The sequence below is a fragment of the Gigantopelta aegis genome, chromosome 10 (assembly GCF_016097555.1).
Source record: "Gigantopelta aegis isolate Gae_Host chromosome 10, Gae_host_genome, whole genome shotgun sequence".
Taxonomy (NCBI): Eukaryota; Metazoa; Mollusca; class Gastropoda; order Neomphalida; family Peltospiridae; genus Gigantopelta; species Gigantopelta aegis.
In genome coordinates, this window is record NC_054708.1 from 67,600,498 (window position 1) to 67,623,245 (window position 22,748).

Here is a 22,748-nt window from a genome sequence, read left to right on the forward strand (position 1 = left end):
TTAAGACATTTGCTTTCATGGTATCCCGTTTACTGGTCAAACATTAAAGTCAACTTTGAAATTTTTAGCATGTTCAGCAATATTTTAATGTACATACAGTTTGACATGTTATACTTATTGCTCCATCACCCCTGGTTACGACTTAGCCTTTATGATGGACGTGGTTAGTGATAGAGGGTCACTGGTCGTTATGTGTTGAAGTTAAAATGTCCATACATGTTTGTTTTTTATCTGTACCTTAAACCACCAAAATGTAAACTACTTTTTAAAAAGAAAAAGAAAGTTTTTTGTGTATTTTGTTCACCCCATTCGGTCCAGCCAGAGGGAACTATAGGTTTTGTCTGTCTTTCTGTCTGTCCATCAATCCCACACAAAATCTGGATTGGTGGAGGTTTTTTGTGGGGGCTTTTTGGGGGGAGGGGGGAGGGGGGGTCAATGCCTCAAGATATTGAGAAGAAATTTTATGTGTATATAACTTGTTCATAGTGTTGAAGATCAAGTTGATATTCATGGAGACTTGCCCATTTCTGACATAGTTTGGGGGGCACGGTCCCACTGGAGTAGTCTTTGCCATGAGCACAAACAAGGAGAACTGAAGATCACTCTTCTGAAATGATGCTATACAACTGAAATCTGCCACACATTTTATTGCAAGATGATCAGTTTGCCTCTCTACTAAAACTTTACAGGCGAGTGTGGAGGGAGAGAAGCGGGAGTCGGGGCTTCTCATAATTTAAACTTGGTGTATGGTTTAACATAAAAACAAATGGAGGTAATCCATTTCATTTCTATGTTACCCTTCATGACCATGTAAATGATGTCCTAAATTGTATGTGTAAAGAAAAATGGGTTACACAAACTTCGATTTGCGCGAGTGAGGACAATATGTTTCATTTCTGTCCTGCCCATCTGTCTCACATATAGTTTTCCAAATGTTTTTCCACAATGTTTTGAGATATTAAGCTGAAATTTTGTGTATCAAGATCATGCACTGTTACAGATCAAGTTTGACTTACATGACAATTTACACATTTTTGACAGTTATGGCCCTTGAATTTTGGTGATATGAAAATTTATTTTCCTAATTTTTGTTGTTTTGATTATCATGTTCTCATACAGAGCAAGTTTGACTTTCATGACAATTTACCCATTATGGCCCTTGAACTTGGGAGATACAAAACATTTTTGGGTCATGGTTGGGGACATGTATTGCTGTAGCAGTACTATCAGAATGCTTGTTGTTCTTGCAATTTTCAGAGGCCTTTGAGTGATCACTCTTTTTTTCTGGCGAACACTAGTGAAGTATTGGGGAGATTCATGAATATTTATAATCAGGGCTAGAACAGGAACACAGCCGGGTTGTACATTATCAGTGTTTTACATCAAGACAGGTCAAAAACCTTTAAGAAAGTACAGGTATATCATGTTTTCACACAGAGGAAAAAACAACGAAAATCCCATCCCGTAAATAAAATAGTGCTGACTGCGCTTTGTGCAATGATGCCGGTTCATTATCCCAGGCGTGTATCAAAGTGGGTGAAAACAGATAAATTATATTGTGCTCACTCAACTTTACCTGACCATTGGCTCACGTGTCCTTGTGACGGGTAAAACATGCTTAGTCTAACAAGCTGACAGTTGTCAAGTGTCACTGTATCCAGGCTGGGGGGAAAAACAAAACCACTGTGTCCTTGATACGTCATACAAGAGTGCCTGTTAGATACTTAAGCGTATGACATGGGGGGGGGGGGGGGGGGGCTCTGATTATTATCTTTCTCTCTGACCCCCCCCACCAGTGATGGGGAAATTTTTTTCACGTTAAGAAAAACAATGGAGACACGGAGGGGGGGGGGGGGGGGAGGAATTAGCTGACCTGAAACCTTTTCACCATGTACATGTATTTCCATCATTCTACTCACATTTGTAATATTTATTAGTTGTATTTAATTTTTGTAAATCACGTAAAGATTGATGGGGCGATTCGTTTGGAATCACTATAGAGCTGTTTGATAGTAATGCAGATTTTTTATATGAATAAAAGTCACATTGATTTATTAATCATCAGCTGTTGGATGTGGAACATTTGGTTATTTTCACATATAATCTTAGAAAGGAAACCTGCTACCTTTTTTCATTAGTAGCAAGCATATAATGCACCATCCCACAGACAGGATAGCACATACCATGGCCTTTGATATATCAAGCATGGTACACTTGCTGGAATGAGAAATAGGCTTCTTTTTTTAAATGTTATATTTTATAACATATTTATGTAAGGGGCGAGATGGGCCACCGATGGGGATCGATCCCAGAGCAACCATACATGAGGCGAGCACTTTACCACTACATACAAAGGAATGTTTTATTTTATAACCATATTTATGTAAGGGGCGAGATGGGCCACCAATGGGGATCGATCCCAGAGCAACCATACATGAGGCGAGCACTTTACCACTACATACAAAGGAATGTTTTATTTAAGGACACTCAACACGTTTTAATTATGGTTACATGGTGTGAGACATGGTTAACGACTGCACAGATAATGAGAGGAAACCTGCTCCCATGATGTCACGGGTTACTCTTTGTCGTTAGTAGGAAGTGGTCTTTTATATGCACTATTCCACAGACAGGATAGTACATACCACAGCCTTTGTTACACCACAGTGGAGCACTGGCTGGAATGAGAAATAGCCCAATGGACCTACCAACAGTGATTGATCCTAGACTAAACATACAGTGAGCATTTTATCGCTGAGCTACATCCTGCCACATATAGCAAACTACTCCCTGAAGGTAAATGGTATGGTATCCAACAGACATGAGTGCAGAATTAACATTCTGGTATTTTCTTGTCCTCTCCTAATGCAGCTGATGTTTTCATAAACTTGTGTGTTTTCTTTATCAACTTACATGTCGATATAGTGAAACTCCACCAAGCCAAACATGCATAGGACTAAATAAAAAGTCTGGTTTTAAGAGGTATCCAGTTTACAGAGTTTATTTTCTGTAATGATATTTAAAAGAGACCATGAAAAACATCCGGTTCTGAAAGAATTCTGCTTTACAGAGGTTCAGGTTTTGAGTGAATTCTGGTTTACAGAAGGTCTGGTTTTGATGGGTTTTACTGTATACTTTATTGCAATATAATACACAGTTTATATGTTGAAAACATCTTTTCTATTACATTAGCATTGACTTCTGGTCTAATAATTCTAACTGGTATATCAAAGCCTGTGGTATATGCTGTCCTGTCTGTGGGAAAGTGCATACATGAAAGATTCCTTGGTGCTAATGGAAAAATATTCATCTAAGATTATGAGTAAAACATTTCCAAATGTTTGACACATAATAAATCAATGTGCTCTAGTGGTGGTAAAAAAAGAGAAGTATAATCATGTTTGGAATACGTGTAGACATGAATAAAGTCCTGGTGGATCTGAAATTTTTCTCCATCTGTTTGTCTGTCCATCTGCTATCTGTCCCACATGTAATTTTGAGAACTTTGTTTTCACAATGCCTCAAGATATAAGCTGTATGTAGCCTTATCATATGCAGTTACATATCATGTTTGACTTTCATAGCAGTTTATCCAATTTTGACTGAGTTATGGCCCTTGAACTTAGGAGATAAGAAAATGTGTTGGGAGCAGTAGGGGACATGTATTGCTTAAGCAGTACTCTCAGAATGCTTGCTGACAATGCAATAAAACTGTACTTGCTTAACTCAGGTAGTCTTCAAGGGGGAAATTAATACTATACAGATCTTAACTGAACCATAAATTGTAAGCGGGTTCTTAGTACAGCATGTTAATTGTCTGACATTAAATTGTGCACAAAGCCATTGTTTATTTACCGTGGCATTTATGCACGGCCATTAATGTATCTGCGTACCTGACATGTAGCATGTCAGATTATTGATCTCATCTACTAGCCTTGAAATGAAGAACATCTTACCAGGTACTAGATAGTAAATTTATGTCATGGTTGCAGGATCAAACCACCTTGGTGGACCTATTTTCTGACCGTTTTTTTTTTTTTTTTTTTTTTTTTTTTTCCCCCCTTCCCAACCAAAAAGTTAGTTTATGTTGTTTAATGACTCCACTAAAGCGCATTGATTTATATATCAATGGCTATTGAATGTCAAACATTAGGTAATTTTGACATATAGTCTTAGAGAGGAAACCTGCAACATTTTTCCATTAGTAGCAAGGGATCTCTTATATGCACCATCCCACAGACAGGTAGCACATACCACCACCATTGTGGTGATTGACGTTTGGGGACGGGATCTAGCTCAGTAGAACACTTTCCTGAGGTGCTTGGGTCGCAGGATCAAACCTCTTTGGTTAACCCACCCATTGGGCTATTTCTCGTTCCAGCCTGTGTTCCACAACTGGTGTAACAAAGGCTGTGGTATGTACTATCCTGTCTGTGGGATGGTGCATATAAAAGATCCCTTGCTGCTAATCAAAAAGAGTAGCCCATGAAGTGGTGATAGTGGGTTTCCTCTCTCAGTATCTGTGTGGTCCTTAACCATATGTCTGACACCATATGACCGTAAATAAAATGTGTTGAGTGCCTCGTTAAATAAAACATTTCTTTCTTTCTTGGTGACCCATTCTTAAAGGAAGAGACAATTAAGGCATATGACCTGGTATGCATATTCAACGATACATAATGCACATTATTGCTTAATATCAACCAAGTATAATCGTATAGTTAATTAATAAAATGGTTAAATGTACCGGCTATTATATATAACGGGCACAGCCATTTGGACTATCCCAGTGAATACGCCCTCTGGCGAGCTGGTGGTTACGTAATACCTAACGTGTCATTAGTCTTCGAAATAAAGAAACAAAACATACCTGATTTTTGCAGATGTATCGCAATATTCTGTAATAATAGCCATCCCAGTAAGCCAGCAACAATTATATATTATTTTTAATACAAAATAAACCACCATTGTCAAAGTGTTGAAATAACGTATGTTTTGGCCATACCTTAACCCACGGACTGAAATAACAATCGGAGTGTTTTCTTATTTAATTAGTCTTTTCTATTCATGGCCTGTACCTGTGATTCCTGATTGGCAGGTGTATATTTAGATGGTCCCCAGACACTGTGTCTAGACACACCAAAAAGGCGTGCCTCTTTTGTTAAGATCATAGGGTATTGTGTGATAACCGCATGGACACCCCTCTAATCGTAATGGACATTATCAGCCGTCGTGCTTTATTACCGGAAGTAATTCTGTAAAACCCTTGATTAAGTAGACTTTCCCATCTAAACTCACAAAACTGACCAATTACGTCGTCCCAAAGAAAAGAAAATTATCACTTGGGTATCGTGAGTGGTCGTTTTTGCTCAAACGTAGCATACCAATATGCCTAATAATATGCATTTTTTCTTTAGATTGTTTAAAAAATGGAGTATGGTGGTTATAAAGATGGTTGAAGTACATTTAGGGACAAATCAAATTATTTTTGTTCAGGTAAAACTTTGTTACATCATTAAATAGGTCAGTGGTCTGTGACAATATGCCTTTAAGAAAATTGGAGGAAAAAAATATATACTCTTCAAAAAAAGAAACGCAAAAGGGTACAAATGGGTTATAACTCCGATTTTATGTTTCCTACCGGTTCATGCTTTGTGAATATAAGGTCATTGCATGTCCCAAACACATTCCCACGGTTACATTCGATAAAACGCAGCTACTATACAATAAAGTTCCAAAATGTGAATATTCGCAAAAACGCAGCCACGTGCAAACCATGTCACCACTGCACGTGCGTTGTCTGCACGTGCAACATGAACACCGACAGTATAAAAGTGCAGGGTGTTCGCTTGCCTGGCCTCTGTATCTGGCCGACAGTTGACAATCCAGGACATGCCACGTCTCAGTGAACCGCAGAGAAACAATGCCATCGGCCGACTAGACGCAGGCGAATCCAGAACGGCCGTTGCCAGGGCATTCCATGTGTCCCCAAGCACCATCTCCAGACTGTGGGACCGTTACCAGCAACATGAACCAACACGTGACCTCCCTAGATCCGGTCGACCACGGGTCACTACCCCCGGGCAGGACTGCTACATCCGGGTACGCCACCTTCGGGAACGATTGACTACTGCCACCTCCACAGCCGCAGCAATACCAGGTTTGCGCAGGATATCTGACCAGACCGTACGGAACCGCCTACGTGAGGTAGGAATTCGTGCCAGACGTCCAGTTCGAGGTGTCATCTTAACACCACAACACCATCGACTCCGACTGCAGTGGTGCCAGATTCATCGACAATGGCCTCAACTGCGATGGAGACAGGTGTGGTTCAGTGACGAGTCTCGATTTCTGCTCCGACGTCATGATGGAAGATGTCGCGTGTATAGGCGTCGTGGTGAACGTTATGCGGCAAACTGCGTGCAGGAACTGGACAGATTCGGCGGGGGTAGTGTCATGGTGTGGGCAGCCATCTCACACACTGGCAGAACTGACCTGGTCCACATGCAGGGCAACCTGAATGCACAGGGCTACATTGACCAGATCCTCCGGCCACACATCGTTCCAGTTATGGCCAACGCCAACGCAGTGTTCCAACATGACAACGCCAGGCCTCACACAGCACGTCTCACAACGGCTTTCCTACAGAACAAAAACATTAATGTCCTTCCTTGGCCATCGATATCACCGGATTTGAACCCAATTGAGCATCTATGGGACGAGTTGGACCGACGCCTCCGACAGCGACAACCACAGCCCCAGACCCTGCCCGAGCTGGCAGCAGCCTTGCAGGCCGAGTGGGCCACCATCCCCCGGGACGTCATCCGTACTCTGGTTGCTTCAATGGGCAGGCGGTGCCAGGCAGTTGTCAACACACGCGGAGGCCACACCCGGTATTGACTCCAGATGACCTTGACCTTGGTGGTGTGTCCTATCACTTACTCACAATGGACTAGAGTGAATTGTGAACAATCCTGCAACATTTGGTAATTATCGGACTCACCATTCAATAATTAAATCAATTCTCCAAATGTTACGACAATGTGGTTTTGCGTTTCTTCTTTTGAAGAGTATATTTATATGCAAACAGAAATGGATTCTTTAAAGATTATTTGAAAAAGATTGTCAACAACAACCTGTAGTATCAGTTCTGTTCATTTCAACTTATTTTCGTGCTTGTATCCAATTAAGGTTCAAGCACGATATCCTTGGCACACATTTCAGCTATCTGGGCTGTCTGTCTAGGACAGGGGGTTAGTTGTTGATTGTTAGTGGTTAGTGAGAGAGAAGAGAGTGTAGTGGTCTTACAACTACCCAATGAGTTGTTAACGCTCTGGGTCAGTGTCTGAGATTAAAAATTTGGAGCAGTATCCCAGTTGGATACTAACATTTCAAAATCTGGTATCCCACATGAGAATTTAGTATCCACTCAAATGAAATTCATCCTCGTTTTCAGTCTATTGCAAAGCCGCAATTGCAGAATTCATGAAATTTGCAATCAAACAGAATCTGTCTTTGAATAATACTAACATAAATTAATATTCAGTAGAAATTTATAAATGATTCTGACATTATTAATGATAAACCTACCTGTATCAATTTTCTGCAGATGTGGAATCAATATCTCAAATAAAATTTAAAGAGAGGAAACATCCAACAAAAACAATAGCAACTTAGCAGTTCCCAGTCTATTGCTACGCCGCTATTGCTCCATTGTAGCATTAGACTGGGTATGAGATGGGGGAGATATTGTTATGGCATAGCTTTAGACTGGGTATGAGCTCGAAAATACTGTTACTTAATATCACCAGTAAATGATGACTTTCATTGTTTAGCGAAAAATAAAAACTCAGGATTAAAAAAACAAACAACAATATATGGTATCCCGGTGGGATACTGGGTTCTTGAATTCTGGTATCCAAAATTAAATTCTGGTATTCCCGCAATATCGGGATACCGTTAATTTCGAACACACTGGGTGGGAGCTGGTACCAGGCTGCGAACCCTGTACCTACCAGCCTTACTGCCGATGGTTTAAGCACGACACCACCGAGGCTGGTCATGTAGTATCACAGTTATTAGTTAACGCCCTGTATAGCCAAAGTGCTAGGGTGTCATTAAACAAACCTTCCCGGTTTTCCCTTTGCTAGCATTGCAGGGCTAAAAGTTCGGCTTTTTTCACGAGAATCCATGTGGATTCCCATGGAAGCAGTCCACGGGAATCCTCCGATTCTAAACATTTTCAGAGAAGAACTTTATCAACAGTGTTAGTATATAGGATTCTGTGTCATATGCTACTCACTGTATATGGATTAAAAAAAAAAAAACCCCACCTTACTATTTATTGAAAAGAATAACCAATTTGTTAGTAACAGTTTATCCAATTTTAAAGCAAAAATAATATATATATATATATATATTGAACAAAATAAGAAACTTCCGCTAACTTTGCTTGAACATAACTTGATGAAAACAAACCAGGGGAATAATTGTTATATATGCGTTTAAAGAGTGTTTCATGATGCATCATTTGGTGCAAAAATCATGGCCATAGGTTAACAGAAACTGGAAGAAATTTTGACCAAGTGTGGTAGGGGTTAAAAAAAAAACCCACCCTCTTAATAACGGGTATGACCACCTCTTGAATTGACCACTGCAGTGCATCGCAGGTGCATAAAATTGACTAAAGTTTTGATTTCTACCTGTGGAATATTGTTCAATTCCTGAATGAGCGCTTGACGAAGTTTGTTGACGTTAGCGGGTGGGTTGGGACGACTCCTCAATTGTCTGCCCAGACTATCCCAGACATGCTCGATGGGGTTGAGATCAGGACTTTTAGCGGGCAAGTCATCAATGAAATCAATGTTATTTGTCCCAAGAAAATTTACAGTGTCTCTAGCTGTATTAGAGGTGGCATTATCATGCTGAAAAATCGAGATGTTGGCGTTGTTATAGAACAGAGGAATGATGTGATGAGCGAGAATGTCATCGTGGTAACGTTGAGCATTTAAATTGCCATCAATGACGACTAGTGGTGAACGATAACCATGGGCAATGGCTGCCCAGACCATGACACAACCACCACCCCCGAAACGATCTCGTTTAAGAACACAACAGTCAGCATAGCGTTCATTTTTCCTACGGTAGACGCGCACCCTGCCATCACCACGTTGTAAAGAAAATCTGGATTCATCCGAAAAAAGAACAGTATTCCAGCGCCGCCGTATCCAGCGAGTATGTACACGTGCCCAATTAAGACGATTTAGACGATGACATTGCGTTAAAACGCATCCGACGTAAGGACGTCGTGCATGTAAACCGTTTCCCGCAGACGATTACGAACAGTTTGCCCACTGATTCGGTTATTATGAAGCCCAGGTGTGTTAGCAGCAGTAGCAGTGGCAGTTTGGAATCGATTGCGCAAATGCGTGTTCATGATATAGCGGTCTTGACCACGCGTTGTAACACGCGGACGTCCACGACGTGGCAAGTCGTTGGTGCTTCCTGTCGTTCGAAATCTTACGCGAAGATTTCGTATCGCTCGACAAGAACTCCCAAAATGCCTTGCAACGTCGTCTGTCGACATGCCAGCATCAAGCATGCCAATCGCCCGTTCGCGTAAATTATTGGGTATTCTTGGCATACTAAAAATGCTACAATGTTTTGAAGCGTTTTCGTACACGTTCACTTGACAACAATGTCAGTAAGACAAGTAAACAAAATTGACCGAATACTACACGGGACATGTCGAACCATGCATGCACGTGCAAATCGAATTTCACGTTGTCGACGATTAACAGTGCAAAAATAATCGATAAAATTCATGAATCCTGATAATACAGCTCAAGGCTAATACTACATATATAATTTCATTACACAATGAATTCTTTAACACAACAAATACTATATGTACAAATCGGAAGTTTCTTTTTTTGTTCAGTATAGATATATATATATATATAATTTTTATTTTTTATTTTTTTACAGTTAGTGTTTTTAGGTGTCTTACCCGCCGTAAGTTCAGCCTGCAAATGTTTCGCTAACGTTCGCAAACTATTTGATTGGTTCCCAATGTGGCCATTTGGTAAACCACTATGTTTCGAACATGCACGGATTTGAATGTATGCTACGCTTTTGAAGCCAGTTTAAACTGAAGGTTGATGACCTGACTAATTTAAAAAAAAAAAATGTTTTATTATTATTCGGTAATGTTTTACTCACTGATTATATTATTTAATAATTTTTTGGAAATATTTCATGAGAATCCAAATAGATTCGGATGTTTTATGCTTGCGCGAATCCTGGCGCGAATGGGTTTCGGAGATTCGCACGTTTTTAGCCCTGCATTGTAAGTACATGCCACCGTGGCCTGTTGACATCTTCTTTTCATTCTTTTTAAACCCGTCTATATACCCATTGTTGATTTTTTTTTAAAAATGTTTTTTAAGGAAAAAACCCTCCAAAAACCAACAACATAGAAATGCTTGTAAGCTTATTCAAGTGCGAGTGAAAGTTACCCTGATGTATGTTGAAACGGGTTCATATTTCATCATGTTTTGCTTGTTCTTAACTATAGTGTTTCACATAATAAGCCGTCAAGTCTTGGCCTAAGTAGCCCGTTGTTGTTGTATTCTGCCGGTGTTGTCACCAAGTGAACAACAGAGGTCTGTGTGTGGCACATTGTCTGGAGCACGGTGACCTACCGGGGTCAGGTTGGGTCAGGTCAGGTGTCGGTCATTCTGGATAGGTACACCCATTATGAGAAATACATGTCCTCACAAGGGAGCACTAAAGACTTGTACTTTAATACAGTGTATATATACATTTATGGTTTGTGCCTATTGTAATACGTTTTGTTCACTTTTATGACATCGGAAGGATATGGGGTACACATATAATGATATGGGGTACACATATAGTGATATGGGGTACACATATAGTGATAAGGGGTACACATATAGTGATATGGGGTACACATATAATGATATGGGGTACACATATAGTGATATGGGGTACACATATAGTGATATGGGGTACACATGTAATGATATGGGGTACACATGTAATGATATGGGGTACACATGTAATGATATGGGGTACACATGTAGTGATATGGGGTACACATATAGTGATAAGGGGTACACATGTAGTGATATGGGGTACACATGTAGTGATAAGGGGTACACATTTAATGATATGGGGTACACATATAGTGATATGGGGCTGATCCAGGAATTTGTGAAAGGGATAGAAGGAAGGAAATGTTTTATTTAATGACGCACTCAACACATTTTATTTACGGTTATATGCCATCAGATATATGGTTAAGGACCACACAGGTATTGAGAAAGGAAACCTGCTGTCATCACTTCATGGGCTACTCTTTTCGATTAGAAGCAAGGGATCTTTTATATGCACCACCCACAGACAGGATAGTACATACCACGACCTTTATTACACCAGTTGTGGAGCACTGGCTGGAACGAGAAATAGCCCAATGGGTCCACCGACGGGGATTGATCCTAGACCGACCGAGCATCAAGCGAACGCTTTACCACTGGGCTACTTCCCGCTCTGTTATGGAATTGAATGCAACCACAGCGAACAAGGAGTATGGGGGGCCTCCTCCAGAAAGAAAATGGGTTAAAGGCATACTATCACGGATTTAAGGACCTTATTTCTCTATAAATGGATAATAACTAGAAATTACGTTAATTGTTGGAAACCAAATCTAGCTATTGCATCACCTTAACTGAACCATGATGGAGTGAAATCCATGTCAACCCTCTCGGCAATTTTAGTTTATGAATTATGGACCGTTGCCATAATTCAATTATTTTTACAAAATATCATTAATAAATGGAGAATGGTGGTTATGAAAATGGTTGAATAAAGTACATTTAGGGACAAATCAAATTATTTTTGTTCAGGTAATACTTGTTAGACCATTAAATAGGTCAGTGGTCTGTGACAATATGCCTTTAAGTTTAGATTTAGGGTTAAGAAAATCATACATTAATAATAAGAGTAATTAATTTTGTCAATAGATTAACTTTATTTTTTTTTGATATAGCACCATATTTGTTTCTGGCAGAAACACTAGGTAGGACATCTAATGATCTAATAAACTTTCAGTGAGGGACCAGAGATAGTTTTGGAGGGGTGCAGTTTGTCATTAAAGTGGGGGCTCAGCTGGTGCAGATCTGTCTCTAATAACAAACTAAACCCCTAATAACAAACTAAAATAAACAATGGCCAGCATTGAAAGAAAAAATAATATATGTGACTTGTATAGTGGGTAGTAGCAGTAGTCAAAAATTTGGGGGGGGGGCTATGGCAAGCACTGCCTTCAGTTTAATAAAAAAATTAGGGCACCAAGCCAAGTTAGATGGGGCACTAAGGCAAGTTAGATGGGGCACTAAGGCAAACTTTTCTTTCAAAAGAGGGACATGAAGGCATCTTACTTTGTGTCATGTTTTGTCAGACAAAAATGGTTTCACCCAATTGGAAGGGCATGGTGCCAAACTAGTTAGGGTATCACAGCATTGTTCTTGCTGTCAACAAGGCCTGATTTTTGGGGCACATTGGCAAGTAAGGAGGGCAACCATGGCACTTGCTTAACCATTTAACGGTCTTTTGTTTTTTGTTTTTTTTAATTCACGAAATCATGAGGTTTGTGTATCTTTCAGTAGATGTAATAAGTACTTTTAAAAGATGACAAAACCATTGTTCAGTGCAATAGTAAACCTGGTCAAACAGCCAACATATTAAACAGTTACCTTTTTGTTCTCTCCTATTATTTTTGTGTAATATATCATAGAAAGAAAGAAGTGTTTTATTTAACGACGCACTCAACACATTTTATTTACGGTTATATGGCGTCAGACACATGGTTAAGGACCACACAGATTTTGAGAGGAAACCCGCTGTCATCACTTCATGGGCTACTCTTTCCGATTGGTAGCAAGGGATCTTTTATTTGCGCTTCCCACAGGCAGGATAGCACAAACCATGGCCTTTGTTGAACCAGTTATGGATCACTGGTCGGTGCAAGTGGTTTACACCTACCCATTGAGCCTTGCGGAGCACTCACTCAGGGTTTGGAGTCGGTATCTGGATTAAAAATCCCATGCTTCGACTGGGATCTGAACCCAGTACCTACCAGCCTGTAGACTGATGGCCTGCCACGACGCCACCGAGGCCGGTATATATATCATAGAAAGAAAACTTGTATGGAAGAGCCATCTGCCGCGGGAATTCACTTTAGTCTTTAGAATCATATACATTGTATTTTGACACCATTCAGCAAGTTTAAAAAATATGCTTGTCATTATTTTTATTATTATTATTTTTTAAATCCTGATCCAGGTTTGAAATGAAAAATTTGGGTTTAATATTATAATTCCAAACTTTTTATTTCATCTAAAGGACAAATAAAATGATGCTAAATTTTTCCAACCCTGTGCAATGGATGTCAAGTCAAATACAGTCAAATCTGTGTTAGGCAGCCACCACAGTAAGTCTCAAACTATGTCCTTTATAGACAGGTGGCTGCTTAATACAGGTCAGTTGTGTACGATACTTGATTATTTGGTAGACGAAATAGGTGGCTTCTTAAGACAGATGGTCGCTTAATACAGGTGGCCATTTGATCAAGTTATTTTAACAGACCATGTAACAGATAATGTATCTCTTTCTTCGTTCTGATGTAACGTCGGCCTGACAGCTATGGTCCACGTCTGTTCACAAATCTTGGATAGCTCTTTTGTTGACTGAGCCTATGCAAAGTTATTTTGAAGTGTGGATGTGAAAGGTTGCCAAGTTTCCAAAAACGGAAGGGTTGCACACAGAACATGTTTGTTCGGTGTACCTGCTTTAAACAGCGGAGAGACCCAGTACAAATGTTGAACCGTCTGCGAGATTTTTCATTACACAATTGAAAACAAATTATTACCACTGAACCTTGTGGAGTTTAAAAAAAAAAAAAAATTAATGGATGGTCGTAACCATATTATGTAATATTCACTGCTGAAATTTAATATTAATGGATTGTTATTATTATTATTTTTGAAGTATTCCAGGGTTCTCACTGGAACAAATTTTGGTTCAACAAATTTTTAGACACATAGAGCGTTTCCTAATTTTTAAAATTAAAATCTAGTTAATTTAAAGAAAATTGTATTGGCCAAAGACTAAATGTTGTAACCACTTTGTATGAAAAAAACACAGCAATTGGCTAATTTGGCAGTGCACAGGTTGAGCCCTGGTATTCTACTGTTAATTAATCATTTTTATTTTTATTTTTTTTAAATCTCATAATTCATGTGATTGTGGTCAGGAGTTTTTTTGTCCGACAATGTACAGGGAGTGGGATCTAGTTGATTCGGTAGAGCACTTGCCCGAGATGCTTACATGTAGATTGTATGATGGAACCACATTGGTGGAACTATTCTTTGATGGGGGTTTTCACATTCCCACCGGTGTGCCACAATTGGTATATCAAAGGCTGTTGTATAAGCTGACCTGTCTTTAAGAAAGTGCATATAAAAATGCATTGCTGGTAATGGAAAAATGTACCGAGTGTCTTTCAAGACTGTAAAGAATTACAAAATGTTTCACAACTAGTGACTTAATGCGCAGTCGGTCTGGGGTCGATCCCCGTCGGTGGGCCCATTGGGCTATTTCTTGCTCCAGTCAGTGCATGACGACTGGTATATCAAAGGCCATGGTATGTGCTGTCCTGCTTGTGGAATGGTGCATATAAAAGATCTCTTACTTCTAATGGAAAAATGTAGCAGGTTTCCTCTCTAAGACTAAACGTCAAAATTACCAAATGTTTAACATCCAATACCGATGATTAATAAATCAATGTGCTCTAGTGGTGTCACTAAATAAAACAAACTTCTAACTTCAATTGTGCCATTAAAAAACCCCAAAAACCTTTTAACTTGATGAATTGAACATATAGATTACATACATGTTTAGCTTTGTAATACTGTGAGAGATGTGTACAGACTTGTTTTGTACAGATATAGTCTATATGGTATAGTATAAACCTTGGATAAGCTGTAACTGAATGTGTTTGTCATATTGAATAGTTTTAGTTTCACTGCTGAAAGCCATACCATAATGTTGTTCAGTCAGACAATTATTAAATATATCATTCTGGAGTGGGTTTTTTTTTAGGGATTTTGTTTTTGAGGTGATACTTTCTCTTTACAAGAAGATTCATTTCATGACTTAGTAAAAAAACATAATTTAAACAACAATATATTAACTGTCAGTTTCACCATTTGTTAACATAATTTTAGGTAAATGGACTTGTATTTATATTTAATAACACAAAATATGGATCTGTATGAAATTACAGTGCACTATGTCATGCTTATTGTGTATGAATCAAACACTTGAGAGAGCCAAGTCATGTGCACTAATTACAGGAGACAATATTACAAAATCTTAGGTAGTAGGAGCCTGCTTCACATGGTTTTCACAGTTCCCTCCCATTCTGCCTACAACCCACTTTGCCTACACCCATTTTGCCTACAACCCACTTTGCCTACACCCATTTTGCCTACAACCCAGTATACTTACACTCAGTTTGCCTACAGTGTGAAAAAGTGACATCCCCAGTTCATAGTGGAACAATCCTTATTATTTTGTGTCTCAAACCAATATAAAAACATTGTATGATATAAACAATTAAGATTATAATGAACATAAGTAATGTAATTGGGGCTTAGTTGCGCAAAGATGATTTCATGCTCTTTATGGTGATTAGTATAAGTCCAGTGATCCCATACTGTGATCTTTAATATGTGATCAAAGTGAAATGGCCTTCATGATTCTTTGATATAGGATTAACGTTCAACTTTGTACAAAATATTTGTTTAATATTTGTGAGGTCATTTTATAGTTTAATTGTTTTTGTTGTGTAATGTTAATCGTTTTTATAATAAAATATGTGTTTGTCATATTATTTTGTCATGTTATTTTTATACATAGGGACCATACATGGAATGCTCCACTTTTAACTGGGGATGGCATCTTTTTATACTGAGCAGTGTCTGCGCTTAACCTTTTTTTTGAGTTGCCATCCGGGCAAGTGGTGACAGCACTTTCACTTGCCCGGATCTATTTTCACATGCCCGAATAATATTTTCTAAAAAAACAACAATATTGCAACAGGTTATAAGAGAAAACATTTATTTTGAGTATTTTCCTGCACTCAACCAACCTACTCTTTAAATAAATAACAGACATGCCACTGTGACTCCCCACTTAGCGTTTCATATTAAGTTAGATAATAGGATTATATAATTCCCGATTATATAATTTCCAACAAACAAAGATGCTTGCGTTCACCAAATGTTGAGCACTGGTATAACTGACACAACCCCTTCCTACCCCACCCCATCTCAATGCAATAATAATAATTAAAAAAACCCTAAAATATGTTCAGTAGATACGATCTATAACGTGTACACATAACCAGGGCTGAATCTTGTTGACATGAAGTTGTGCCCAATTTTACATGCCACTTAACTTACCTTACACCTATTCATGTATTGGGCTTATGTTTATATGTAAAAGCAGACCTACACTTTTTCATGGTACAAAGTAGGCTACATAGCTGTACTTTTATTTATTTATTAATTATTGTTTAAAAAAAAACAAAAAAAACAAATCGGTTACCAGGCGGGCAACCTTACTGTGGGGTTTCAGTCGCCCGTCGTCGTTTTCAGTCGCCAGGGGCGATCGGGCGACTGTTAAATTTAAACTCTGACTGAGTGTAGGCAAAGTGGGTTGTAGGCAAAGTGGGTTGTAGGCAAAATGGGAGGACACCGTTTTCACCCAGATAACTGATTGTGTAGTTACACAAATTATATTTGCATAAGAATAACATTCTGATGATTAGTTTTAAAATGTAAAGTTTTTGTTTTTGTTTTATTTAACGACGCCACTAGAACACATTGATTTTTTATCTTATCATCGGCTATTGGACGTCAGATATATGGTCATTCTGACACTGTTTTTTAGAGGAAACTCGCTGTCACCACATAGGCTACTCTTTTACAACAGGCAGCAAGGGATCTTTTATTTGTGCTTACCACAGGCAGGATAGCACAAACCATGGCCTTTGTTGAACCAGTTATGGATCACTGGTTGGTGCAAGTGGTTTACACCTACCCACTGAGCCTTGTGAAGCGCTCACTCAGGGTTTGGAGTCGGTATCTGGATTAAAAATCCCATGCCTCGACTGGGATCTGAACCCAGTACCTACCAGCCTGTAGACGATGCCACTGAGGCCAGTCTAGAATGTAAAGGTTTACCACATAACAGATTGGCAAATTGCATTGCATAATAGGCACGTGAACAAAACAATGGTTCTTGTGAAATGTTGGGGTTTTTTTTTTTTTTTTTTTTTTTTTTTATATCCTGTTTCCCCTTTCCTTTCTCTCCTTTGACTTCCATCTCATTTGTTCCCGATCTGGCGGCAGCTCCTATCTTTCAACATCTTTCGCTGTCCACCTCCACATCCCAGTCCTTATTTCTTCAACCGCGACACATGCTTGTCTCTTTTGGCTATCCGTGCCACACACCTGCCATTTCCCATCAGATTTTAGCTGTGGGCTTAGTCGTAGTCATGAAATATTGTGCCCTGGCAGCATTCAGTCTTCACCAGGCAACACAAGTGATCACTCCCACTGCCCTCCACAGTCACCTGGTAAGATTTAGGATGGCGACAAACTGATCATCTTGCAGTTAAATTTTGGGTACATTTTATTTGAAACTTCATGTAACTTTGCACCTTTCACCATTTTAGGAGAGTGATCTACAGCTCGCCTGGATTTTGTTTATGGCAAAGATTGCCATTTGTGTGCAGTCTGATCATTTGTATATCTATATTTTCAGAGAGGAAATTGTCGATCTTCAGAAGAATGACCAACATATCATGCGGTACAAGCCTCTTGCAGCCCTCATCTCCAGTGGGACAGTGTCTCTTATATGATCATAGGACATTCATATGTACAGTGCCACTCATCATAGGACATTCATACATACAGGTTGTCTTTCAAAGTCATACGATCATGTGACATTCATTATGGTTGAAAGCAGGAGTTGATTGAGAAGACTAGTTGGCTGTATTTACTGAACACGGTGAAGTGTGCAATTGTAACGTGAAAAGTTGCGGAAGTGGTAGCAGAGGTAACTGCCAGAATTTGCTGCCTACTAATGAAGACACTGTGTATACATCTACAGTGATAGTTGTGATGATGACGATGAGGATGATGACGATGAGGCATGAGGTGCTGCTCCAAGCCATAGTATTGTAGACTCTATCCATCTGCTTTCACCCATCTACACACTTATATATATTGATGTATCAAGAGGGATATAGCAATAAAGAGCACTGAGTAATTCCTGCCATGTTTCAATTATATTATCACTTATAGTAGGGGACAATGTTTAAAAATCTTGGGTAACGAAGTCAGTTCAAATTATTTTTACCTAGGTAACCAATAGTTTGGTTATATGAATTATATTTATGTAACCTGGTCAGTTATTACATAAATTTTGCATTGAACTTACATTTTAATGACAGTATTTGCAACTGTAGGTTTAAGAGAAAAACAACGATTCATGAGCAAAACGATGGTTTGTGTGAAATATTGCATGCTATGTTGTAGCTTAAAACAAAAAAAAGTAAAAAGATCTCAAGATTTTAGTGCCACCCAAGTATCATGTCCATCCCAGATGTTCACATTTTGTCATTGTTCATTGTACTGTTGCCATGTTACCTGGAATAATTGCTAATTATATTCCTCTTTTTATGTTTCCTATTACTTTTTAACCACATTGTATCTGTGTGTACTTAGCAACATATATGTACATTAGTAACTTATAGATGAAATAAATTATTTTACTGATTTGTGTTATTGCTGAAGACTGACACTTGCTACAGTCTTGATACTTTGGGATGGAATTAGGGAAAAGTTGCATTTTTATAATTTAATTTTACACCATGCAGGGCTAGTTTTGGCACTCTCCAAATTCGCCAGTTGCGAATTTTGAAAGTAGTTGGCGAATTTTATTTTAATTTAGCAAACTAATTTCATGTAATAATTGACATTTTTTAGAAAATAACTGTCGATTTCTGCCATTTTTGAAGTTTAATAAACAATTTGGCAAAATATTTTTCTCAGCCAGAGCTAGCACTGCCATGGGTGAATGCTGTACGCGAGTTTAGAATATTGTTAAATTTAATAATAACTTCTTCATCTACGCTAAAATTAATTACTGAACAGCCCTGAACATTTAAAGATCAGAAAAGATTCCGATTGTGTGTGCATTCCAATGTCTGTGTGTGCATACCAGTGTCTGTTACGATCATCATTTGGTGTCTGTTATTAGCAGCAGACCAGTATTATATTGATCAGCTTTCCTTGGTCTGTCTGCCACATTTCTGAGAGGATTATGTGTAGCTTGGAATATTTTCTTATCAACTTCCAACTGTCTAGAGTTTTATCTTTCATCCCAAGCAGGCTGTGCCTTGTTGTGTTTCCATAACCCAAGTTTAATTACCAGTATAAGATGAGCCTTCAACAAATGTTTGAGAAAGTCTCTGGCTCTCGAAGATGTTTCGATGTAATGGTAATAAAACAGAAACATTCCAGAAGCTTGGACTAAACATGTTCTAACTAAGAGAGCGAGTCAGTGGATTTAGTAAATCCTTTTACACCCAAATATGTTCGTCTTTTGGTTGGGATGTACCAAAACTGGGCATGTTGCCCAGCACTTTCAGCTTAATTAGTCTTTTTGACTGGTACATGTACTATATTTTTTTATCTAAATATACAGATATCCAACCCCTGCAATTAAGAAAGTATATCTATAGCAAAAAAAACATGCCACGGAAGAAAGCCAGGTATATAGCCTCAGCAAAAAAACAATGTGCCATAGAGAATTAAAAAGTCCATGACATTGCAGATTGCTGTGAGCAATTACAGGGGCTGAATATCAAATAATGACTTGTAGCGTGGCACTAAAATTTGTCTCGGTACAGCATTGTGTGGTGATATTGTAGTGCACGTGAATTTGTAATTGGGGCGGAAATATGTGGTGGCTTTATTCCTACCTTTATATTAATATAAAGAAACAAAAATCTGGTTTGCGCACTCCACTTGAAATTCTGCTTCCTCCCCGCTTCAGTAATTCTGTTAGAAAACAAGGTATTGGAAGTCAGAAGGACTGAAAGGTGGCTCCAAAAATGATTAGAAAACAGCTGGATTCGTTCGATCTATAACCTGGGCACACTACTGACTCCACAAAACCACTACGTTGGAATCATGTCTATGTTCCCTCAAATCTATGTTCCCTCAGCTAACCCTAACCCTGAGGGAACATAGAGCTACCCTAACCCTAACTCTAACCCTGACGGAACATAGAGCTACCCTAACCCTAACCCTGAGGGAATAGAGCTACCCTAACCCTAACCCTAACCCTGAGGGAACAGAGCTACCCTAACCCTAACCCTGAGGGAACATAGAGCTACCCTAACCCTAACCCTAACCCTGAGGGAACAGAGCTACCCTAACTCTAACCCTGACGGAACATAGAGCTACCCTAACCCTAACCCTAACCCTGAGGGAACATAGAGCTACCCTAACACTAACCCTGAGGAAACAGCTACCCTAACCCTAACCCTAACGGAACATAGAGCTACCCTAACCCTAACCCTGAGGGAACATAGAGCTACCCTAACCCTGAGGAACAGAGCTACCCTAACCCTAACCCTGAGGGAACATAGAGCTACCCTAACCCTAATGGAACATAGAGCTACCCTAACCCTAACCCTGAGGGAACATAGAGCTACCCTAACCCTAATGGAACATAGAGCTACCCTAACCCTAACCCTGACGGAACATAGAGCTACCCTAACCCTGAGGGAACATAGAGCTACCCTAACCCTAACCGAACAGAGCAACCCTAACCCTAACCCTGACTGAACATAGAGCTACCCTAACCCTAACCCTGAGGGAACACAGAGCTACCCTAACCCTAACCCTGAGGGAACATAGAGCTACCCTAACACTAACCCCGAGGGAACATAGAGCTACCCTAACACTAATCCTGAGGAAACAGCTACCCTAACCCTAACGGAACATAGAGCTACCCTAACCCTAACCCTGAGGGAACATAGAGCTACCCTAACCCTGAGGAACAGAGCTACCCTAACCCTAACCCTGAGGGAACATAGAGCTACCCTAACCCTAATGGAACATAGAGCTACCCTAACCCTAACCCTGACGGAACATAGAGCTACCCTAACCCTGAGGGAACATAGAGCTACCCTAACCCTAACCGAACAGAGCAACCCTAACCCTAACCCTGACGGAACATAGAGCTACCCTAACCCTAACCCTGAGGGAACACAGAGCTACCCTAACCCTAACCCTGAGGGAACACAGAGCTACCCTAACCCTAACCGAACATAGAGCTACCCTAACCCTAACCCTGACGGAACATAGAGCTACCCTAACCCTAACCCTGAGGGAACACAGAGCAACCCTAACCCTAACCCTGAGGGAACATAGAGCTACCCTAACCCTAACCCTGAGGGAACATAGAGCTACCCTAACCCTAACCCTGAGGGAACATAGAGCTACCCTAACCCTAACCCTGAGGGAACACAGAGCTACCCTAACCCTAACCCTGAGGGAACACAGAGCAACCCTAACCCTAACCCTGAGGGAACACAGAGCTACCCTGACGGAACATAGAGCTACCCTAACCCTAACCCTGACGGAACATAGAGCTACCCTAACCCTAACCCTGAGGGAACATAGAGCTACCCTAACCCTGAGGGAACATAGAGCTGTGACACTATGGGCCAAATTTAAGAAGCATGTTTTTCTTAAACGCGGGTGTTTAAAGCATTGCAAATGTACGTAGTTACACGCGTGTAAGTCTAAAATAAGCTTTGTAAATTCAGCCCTATATGAATGGCGTTCATTGGTGGTGTCAGTGTGGTCAACGAAACCTAAACAAGTGTCATGTTGATTTATTACAGTAGAGAAGCTACCCTAACCCTAAGGGTACAGAGCTACCCTAACCCTGACGGAACATAGAGCTGCCCTAACCCTAACCGAACAGAGCAACCCTAACCCTAACCCTGACAGAACATAGAGCTACCCTAACCCTAACCCTGAGGGAACAGAGCTACCCTAACCCTAACCCTGAGGGAACATAGAGCTACCCTAACCCTAACCCTGACGGAATATAGAGCTACCCTAACCCTGACGGAACATAGAGCTACCCTAACCCTAACCCTGAGGGAACATAGAGCTACCCTAACCCTGAGGGAACACAGAGCTACCCTAACCCTAACCCTGATGGAACATAGAGCTACCCTAACCCCAACCCTGACGGAACATAGAGCTACCCTAATCCCAACCCTGAGGGAACACAGAGCAACCCTTACCCTAACCCTGAGGGAACACAGAGCTACCCTAACCCTAACCCTGAGGGAACATAGAGCTACCCTAACCCTGAGGGAACATAGAGCTGTGACACTATGGGCCAAATTTACGAAGCATGTTTTTCTTAAACGCAGGTGTTTAAAGCATTGCAAATGTACGTAGTTACACGCGTGTAAGTCTAAAATAAGCTTTGCAAATTCAGCCCTATATGAATGGCGTTCATTGGTGGTGTCAGTGTGGTCAACGAAACCTAAACAAGTGTCA

General features: G+C 39.9%; 1 protein-coding gene across 1 annotated transcript in view; it reads left to right on the forward strand.

Annotated features, from left to right (window-relative positions):
• LOC121384118 (DNA replication complex GINS protein SLD5-like) overlaps positions 1-18,932 on the forward strand; it is a 62,377-nt gene extending 43,445 nt beyond the window's left edge. Inside the window, exon 7 of the mRNA XM_041514358.1 lies at positions 17,917-18,932. Coding sequence (XP_041370292.1) covers positions 17,917-18,013 — 97 coding nt within the window. The 3' untranslated portion in view covers positions 18,014-18,932. The remainder of the gene's footprint in view (positions 1-17,916) is intronic.
• Positions 18,933-22,748: the final 3,816 nt, after the last annotated feature.